At 41.9% G+C, this 8,874-nt stretch overlaps 1 protein-coding gene across 1 annotated transcript; it reads right to left on the bottom strand.

Annotated features, from left to right (window-relative positions):
- Positions 1-673: 673 nt before the first annotated feature.
- On the bottom strand, positions 674-2,233 carry LOC102889495 (ubiquilin-3). Its single transcript, XM_006915735.1, has one exon. The coding sequence runs from the start codon at positions 2,231-2,233 to the stop codon at positions 674-676; it is 1,560 nt and encodes a 519-aa protein (XP_006915797.1).
- Between the last annotated feature and the right edge of the window lie 6,641 nt (positions 2,234-8,874).

Here is an 8,874-nt window from a genome sequence, read left to right as displayed (position 1 = left end):
GAAGAAGCCTGCATAGGAAGAGAGCACAAAGCTTCAGAAGTAGTCGAGATGGACCGCAGAACAGGATCCTGGCACAGGCAAATGTCAAAGGATGAGAGGGGAAGTTAAAAATCGTTCCTACAGTAACAAGAGACTGGACCTAAAGACAGAAACACGATCAAAGAATGGGTGACTTTCAGTGTCCATAAAGAATGTCACGGCTTCTTGGGGGACCAAAAGCCACGATTTCTTCAGAGCGACTCTAAAGTTGGAACAGAGATGGCTCGTGGTGATGGTGGCAATGTTAGTGGGGAACTAGGTTGCCAGCTGAGCAGGAGCGAAATACTGAAATAAAACTCAGGATTTCTCCCACTTCATGTTCAAATTTAGGACATACTCTGAGGTATGAGGTGAAACCCACACCCAAGACCATTTAACATGATCAATCCCCCCCCCCCACCGCCAAAAAAAATTATCTTTGCCCGCCTACCCCCAAAATCGACATTACACATGAGATCCAAGCAATCTTTTTAATGTAGAACAGGCTTGGGCAGTGAGGGAGGGGCTATTCCAGTGTGCACATGATCTGAGTGGGAGGAATTCTCAAAATAAGCTACTACCCCTCCCCTCCCTTTCCCCCTCCTTCTCCTCCCTCTCCATGGGGTGGTGCTTTGTGGCCATCAGCTGGAGGAACCTAAGCCTCTGGTTCCCCCAGCAGCCTCTCAGTGGCAGCATGGATGTCTCCGCCTGTGGCCATCAGGGCCTGCAGGTTAGCATCATGATTAGCAAAGCCCATGGCCTTCAGATGCTCCAGTTCTTGCTGGTAGCGGCCTTCAGTATGAGGGGATGAGAAGAGTGGGGATTGGGTAGACTGAGAGCAGGCATTGGCCAGTGCATGAAGGAGCTGAAGAACGGCCAAAGTGGGTTGCACAGGGTCGGCTCTGTGACCCTGTCCTCCACCCCTGGTTTCAGGGGCTCCTGTAGCCCCATGTGGTCTACCTGGGCCCCATAAACAAGGTCCCAGCCCAGGCACCTCCCTAGACAGTATCTGCAGGCCCTTTTCTATCTGTATCAATGCCTGCAGTGCTCGTGGGTTCGTGAGGATGGGAAGAAGTGGTATATGATGTCGCAGGGGGCTGCCAGTGGCCAGCTGGTGTAGCAGAGCTGGATTTTGCTGGAGGACATGCAAAGCTCTACGCAAGGCAGAGGGTGAGGGTCTCAGCTGACTGGTTAAAGTGGCTTTCCCTATGGGCTGCTGGCCATCATCAGGGGAAAGATCCTGACCTGAGTATGAGTCCGGCATACCGGTCCTGCACCCTGAATTGACCTGGTTTGAGAACATGCCCCTGGACTGAGCAGCTACTCCTGCACTGACCTCCTGCATCAATGGCCTGGCAGAGGTGGAGGCTGTGGGGACAGCAGTGGTGGTGTCAGTACTGCTGTGAGCATTGACCTCTTCTCTGCAAAGTTCTGAACCTGGGTTGTGGCCTTTGGAAGCAACCAGTGGGGCCAGAGTAAAGAGCATGAGCTGCTGGATATCAGAGCCAACCGGACGCATGGCATTATCACCACCTGGCACTGCCTTCAAGGCCTCTAGTCCCCGCTGGTCTGCCTGCAGGAGCTCCTGTTGCCGGGCTGGGCTCTGCAAGTTTTCTAGAGCCTTAGGAACTGGTTCAGGTTTCTGTACTGGCCTTGAGGATTCAGGAACATGGCTGGTATTGGCTGGTTTCTCACTTGCCAGGCCTTGAACCAGAGGGTCTTCCAGGAACTGCACTACGGGTTCAGGTGCAGCCATTAGGAGTTGAGCCAGTTGGCCAAAGAAGTCAGCCAGATCAGGTGAGCTCCGGACTAGCTGGCCTAGCCTGGCTAGCATCCCAGCACTCTCAGAGCTGGAGGGTTCAGAACGATGTGTGCAGTGGCCTGTGGGGTCTGGCAGAGTTCCAGGACTGGGCAGAGTTCCTTTCACACGAGTCCTCACCACCAAGTGAACCGTAGTTCCGTCAAGGATGCCACGTTGGCTCAGTATGTCTTGATCCCGGAGGATCTTTCCGGTGAAGATAAGCACTAGTCGGTCAGTGTCACAGTGAAGGCGTTTGGAGATCTGTTTCTTAAAGTGACGGACGCTGCTATTTTCTGCCAGCATAAATTCCTGGCAGTCCTGCGGGGTCTTGACAGACACTCTGATGGTATGTGATGATGGCTCCCGACCAGACACCATGCGGCTGTCACCTGCTTCTTCTCTAGCCTGTGCCATATTTCCTTGAGAGTGGAATCAAGGCTACCTGAGGACCTGTAGAAGCCTAGATGTAGCACTGAATACACGTAGAGGCAGGGACCCAGTAGGTGTCCGGTGATGTCCTCTCACCCACGTCCTACAGACCCCACCTCCCAGTGTAGCCCTGCAGCCACCTGGCTCCCATAAGGGTGGCAGCTGCCCTTCTCCAGGGTCAGTCTTAGGGATACGATGTCAGTGATGAGGTCACAATTGAAACATGAATGGGGGGAGGGCAGAGATCTCCACCACCTGCTTGAGGTTCGATGATTTGTGTCAAATAGCAATAGAAAAAAAATTTAATATTCCTATCTAGAAACATACTTTACACCAGCTTATTTCACTGTTGAAAACCATACTACCTGAGTTTGATCAATGAATATATTTGAGTAAAAAGGCGGCTGTAGAACTAGTTTATGAAGTGCTGATTCTAGTCACCTATCTTCCACTAAATTATTGTCTACTGACCATGGCCTAATCAAGACCACAGATTCCTTTAATATATGAACAGAATGAAGATATGTATAATTTATCCATCCAGCCTCACTGGGGTTTCATAGGCAGCTTGCATCTCTGAGGCCCACCAGAGCAACCCATCCACACGGTTCTATGACAGCATCCTGTTTTCCAAGAACTTGCAAATAAAGTTGCTCCCAGAGAGATAAATGATAATTTCGACTCTCAGAGGATCAGAGTGAGACCAGAGAAATTATAAGAAAGTTACAGTTTGACTTTAGGTCTTTATGACTGAACAATGATTAGATTTAAGATATATTTGAAGAGGATATTTGTCACTTGGAAGGGGACATATTTTGACTGTAAGAACAGAAAACATAGATTCTCTCAGGCACTGTTCTGACCACTCCAAGCAGGAGGGGCCCTCAGGTAAAGTCTCTAATCTCTGCAGCAATTATACATTTTTCTTTTACTATGAAGATGAATACATCAGCCTGTTTTAGGCTCTTGCCATTATAAAATGGAATTGGAGACGCCATCTCAGAGGAATTGCCTTGGGCGCCTTACTTCTCAAACCTTTGGAATGTTCAAACAGGGCAAAATAACGTTTGGACTGGGCCAAAGCAACATTGTATTCCAAACAACTGTTTACAAAGCTAACAGGAAAGCAGATACCCTGACTACAGGACTAAAAGTGAGTTACATTCTTTAGAATGAACACCACAGTGGATAGCCAAAGAATAATTTAGCTTAGATGCACCAATAGAAATTTCTTCCTTCTAATCATGTAATTATTTACCTTCCCTTCCTCATAAATACCCCTTGTCTTTACCTCTTAATGGGAACACTATTTGAGTTTCTGCCTGAATCAGTGCTTCCCAGAATTGCAATTCTTTTTGATCACAAATAAACACTTGTTGCCTCTCACTTTGGCCTTTTATTTTTAGGTTATTTTTATTCATGAATGTAGAACAAGCACGTATTAGAATCCTTTGCTGTCCTGATAAGTAGAATTATATATAACAATGAATGAACTCAACTCTGTCTTCACAAATCTGTTTCGCCCAGTCTTCAAGATCTCAGCTAAGCTTACAGTCAAGACAATTAATGCCAGAAAGGAATCTCAAACTTGTCATTCCCTCTAGTTTCTTTCTCTATTCTAATAAGATTATCATTCAACCAGTTCTTCAGGCCCAAAACACAGGAATCGCTCTTGCTTCCTCTCTTTACATATCTAATTTATCAACAAGCATTATGGGCTTTTTCTTCTAAGTGTATCGTGAATCTTATCATCTCAGTACTTTCAACACTGCAATAGCCTGAGAGCTGGTTTATCTGCACCTTTTTGGGTCCATTAGAGTCACTATGTCCCACAGTTTTGTTCCTGTCTCAGCCTATCGGTAACCAATGTGTGGCTGGACTGGCCCCGTGGTTCTTATTATGATTGCAAGACACTCTCAGCAATAAGCATCAGGAAACTTTGAAAAAGACAAAGCTCTTAACTTACAACTCTTGCAAGTTACACGGCACATTTGGAGCCACACAGTGAGGTCACGGGTAGAGAGAGAGGGAGAGAGTACGCGGATCTGGGATTCTGTTTTTGGGGGGTCAAGGGTAGGTAGGGGCTTAGGATTTCAAGGGCTAATTCTTTACTGATGGACTTAAAACATAAAAGCAGGAATTTAAATCACAGAAAGAGAAAAAACAAGCTGCCCAATGGTCAGTTATGAAAATCAACAATGATACCTAAAACAAAGGAAATAACAGAGGAGAGGGGAATGTGCTGGCTCTTTAACCTTGTGGCTGGCAGTGTGTGTTTTTGGAGACTGCAATTTTTGAAGTGGATGCCTCTTTGAAGTGGATGTCTGGGAATTCAAAGCTTAAGCTGGGCATTGCATTACAAATAAAGAAAAATCACTGTCCGTGCATACATTATAGGTAGTCAATATAATCTTTTAAAAAATGAACACAATGCAATATACATAGGATGTATTATTGAATTGCACACTTGAAACCTATTTAATTTTATTAACCAATGTCACCCAATAAATTTAATAAAATGTAAAAATAAATAAAAATAAAATGTAGATCAATCAACCTCACCTCTTTACCCCCAAACACCTAAAGTCAACTTATTATACTTGAATTAAATCTAAATGCCTTACCAAGACTAAAATGCCCTAATAATTTGGTCCATGGCTACCCCCTGAACCCAACTCCTGAGTATCCATTCCAGTCACAGCTAACTCCTTTCATTCATCACATCTCTGCTTAAATGTTCTCTTCAGTGATGTTCTTCCTGATTACCACCCAAAAGAAGCTACCTGTTGATCTCTGTCTCCTTACCCTCCTTACTTTCTCCTTAGCTTCTTCCTTTCTTGAAATTATATTACTTGGTGCCTACTGACATCATGAAGGCAGGGCTTTGTATAGAGAACACCTCCTCACTCCAGCACCAGAGGACCTGACCTACTGGGGTGTTCAATTAATATTAGCCAAATAAATAAATGAATCCTCAATTCTCTCTTCCTTGAATCTTGCACATCCAATCTTATCAGAAAGTTTTCTAAACTCTATCTCTAAAATATAGTTTCTGTTGTCCACTTCTTGCTTTATGCCCTTACGGAGAACCCTAGTCCAAGGACAACACCATCTTTCTGTAGAATGGCTGCAGAGGTCTTCGTCTGATTTGGCTTCTACCCTCGCCACACTCTCATTCACACTCCACATGAAATGAGAATCAGATTCACACTCCTTTCGTGGGCAAGAAAGTCCTGAATGATATTGCACTTGCCTGCCATTCCCACCTCACTCTGAAGCACTCTCCCTCTCGTTCTCTGCACTCTGGACACTGAGGGGAGGCAGAGTTTGCAACTCCAAAATATGTTTTTTGTTTTTTTTTTAGGATATTATTTTAAAACTGGTTACTTTTAAAAAATGAAAGGCTCAGAAAGAATCTTGAGCTGCCTAAAGAAATTCTGGTAGAAAAATCTCCTTAAAGAAAGGGAGCTATCACCTTAGCATAATATAAATTATGTGGGGCAGATAGAGAAGAATCAGGAAAAGTCTGTTGGACTCCCTTCTGTGTCCCACTGGTTGTGTGGCCCAGCAAGAATCTATTTACCGCATGTTTGTTCTTTCTCATCTACCTGTGACTCTCCTACTTTCCCTTTGAAATCTCAGACCCCTGCCTTTTTCTCCTTAGTTCAGAATGGCACATAAGCCCCAACTGCCCAATGTGTCCTCAGGTCTCACTCTCTTATGAAAATCCCATATGCACATACATGACAAATTTGGTCATTTTCTGCTGTTAATCTGTCTCAGGTTAATTTATTAGTCCAGCCAGAAGAACTTAGAAGAGTAGAAGTAAAATTCTTTTCCCTTCCCTACAACGCACTAGCTTTCTTTCCTTTTTCTCTTTTCCTTCCAACGTATCAAGCTCTATCCAAACATGGGGTTCTTTTTTATACTTTCCCATATGCCTGAAACAGTCTTCTCCCAGCTCTTTGAGTGTCTGGCTTCCTCTTACCCTTAAAGTTTTGGCATAAATACGCCCTCCAGAAAAAAATACACTCTGACCACCCCTTTAGAAATATGTCCCTCCTTCCCTTATATACATTAGCAAAGTATCTTATTTCCTGCATTAAATGTATTATAATTCAATATTTTTAATGTAATAGAAAGTGATATAAAATAAAGATTGAGTGTGACCTCTAGAAATACTGCTTCAAATCCCAGCTCTGGCTTCACCATTTACTAGCTGTGCAAGTTTAGACTAGACACTTAACATTCTTATACTTTACTCATCTGTAAACTGGGTTTAATAACAGTACCTACCTTATAAGGTTGTTTTAAGAACTGAGTTAATAGGTACAAGTTTATTGAACAGTGTCTGGTTCTTGCTGAGTGCTCTGTGTTAGCCACTACTTCTATTTCTTATTTGTTCGTTAGTTTGTTTGTTTGAGGTCTGTTATCTTCACTATATTGTAAGCTCCTTAGAGCAGAAACCATATCTATCTTGTTCACCATTGTGTTCACCAACCACAGCTTTGACATGTAATAAATGTTCAGGAAATATTTATTGAAACAATGAGTTATAAAAGTGTATTTTAATAAGTAAAAAAAAGCTTTATGCTATATTACCAGGTTAAAAAGTCAAGCTATAAAACACCAAGTACACATAATCACAGTTTTGTAAAATATGTGAAAGAACAACATCAAGGTATTAGCAGTGCTATCTGGGTCGTGGAATTATTGCCGGTTTTTGTATTCTTATTTTACCTATCAATCTTATCTAAATATTTTTAAAATATTAAAATTTTTTAACAAAAAAAATGAAATTATATTTTTAGAAAAGAAGAGGTTTAACTATTAGAAGAGTGGAGGCTTTATGACTACTTATCAAGGAGGTATATGTTTGCTGTATGAAAATCACTGAAAGGTCTCTCTGAAACAAGAATTCAGCGCAGCTTCATCACAGCAATATCCATTCTGAAAATATAATGGAAAAAAATTTCACTCAAAAAGCGCCCAAAATATAATGTTTAAATAAAGCTAAATGTTTAGCAGTTATATAAAGAAAGTACAATTCTTTATAAATAAATGAAACATGAATGGAAATATTTTCTCTTCTAAAAGACTGTCTCTTATACATTTCTCAATTTTCCTCTAATTTATAAACATAATGGGAAAAGCCAATCAAAATGGCATTTGTCTTTTTCTAAAATCTGACATCTACTACAAAGGGTATCCAGAAAAATAGACAAAATTAGACAATGAGATATTGCAAAGGAAAAATGAATCAAGAATTGATTTTTTGTCATTAAATATTTTAAAGTTAGAGTATTTGAAGAAGTGTGGTATTAGTAGATTAAATTTTTAAAAAATAGGTATGTGTATACTCATATGTAGACTATGGTAAAGAAGGTATTTCAATCCAATATAGGTACTTACAAGAGTCAGGGATGCAAAAATTCCAATTGAATGGCACAAATTCTTCCTCTTTCACTTTGTACAGGTAAGAATTAAAGCATTAACTTGATTTAGTACAGTAGCTAAGTGGGCTCTGGAAATAGATTGTCTAATTTCGAGTCCTGGCTATACTACGCAGAAGCTGTATAACTTTGAGCAATGTACTCCCCTTCTCTCTAGGCCTCAATTTTCTTCATCTGAAAAATAGGGATAATGATATGATCTGCATTAAAGGACTGTCATATGGATTCAACAGGATCTTGCATGTAGGAAAACCTCAAAAAGTGTTAGCTATTATTAAAATTAAATGTAAGTAGTGCAACCTAAAATATCTAGAAAAAATGTAGGCATGTATTTGTGATAGAGATATAAGGGGAATATCTAAAACACACACACACGTGCAAAAAAGCACTTTCTGTTGTTTCGTTGGATACCTTTCTCTTAAAATGTTGTCCATCTACCTGGCTGGCTATTTGTGATACAAATTAGCATTGCAGACTTTTTTTGCTTTCCAGAAAATCACTTATTTTGAAGAGCACATTTTCTTTGTGAGGATCTAGGCACCAGGCCCAGTATGATCATAACTCTGGCTTTGCCTTCATTCTCCATTGGCACAGTTCCCTAGTGTGGGGTCCTTCCAAGCCCCAGATATTTGGCTTGGAGCACTGACGGAGTGTGAGAATCAGAGCCAGGACTGCAAAGGGAGGCCTGCCCTTTCAGGAACATCAGCCTGCAGGAATCTCCTCTTCCCCAAACCCCAACGGTCTTTATTCCCTCAAGCACAAACCCCAGTCCTGCAATATCCTCTATTTGATTCATATTGACTTAGTCTCCTCAACTTCTTTCTCACACGGCCACTCATTTTCTCACTTCTCAACCAACATTGATTCAATGGATCATTTACTGAGGGCTTTCCATGTTCCAGGCCCTGTGTTAGCTGCTAGGTGGAGGATAATGACTGTCTCTGATCCAGAAACCTCCTTCTCCTAGAAGTTTACCTCTTTCATCATGGAGCTAGGTATGGGGCTGATGAGGTCAGTCACTGATGAGGCTATAACAAGGATTCTAAATACCCCATCAACTAACCGTAAGGTTCTCTCAAGAGAATATGGCTAGAAAAGAGTCCATTAAATGAATACTCACCTAAAGTCAGGACTTTTAGACCCAGATTCCCACCTGCTGTCTGCCCTGCTGAG

The sequence above is a fragment of the Pteropus alecto genome, unplaced genomic scaffold (genome assembly GCF_000325575.1).
Source record: "Pteropus alecto unplaced genomic scaffold, ASM32557v1 scaffold395, whole genome shotgun sequence".
NCBI lineage: Eukaryota > Metazoa > Chordata > Mammalia > Chiroptera > Pteropodidae > Pteropus > Pteropus alecto.
The sequence above is the reverse complement of the archived record's forward strand: the minus strand, read 5'-3'. Positions and strand labels throughout refer to the sequence as shown.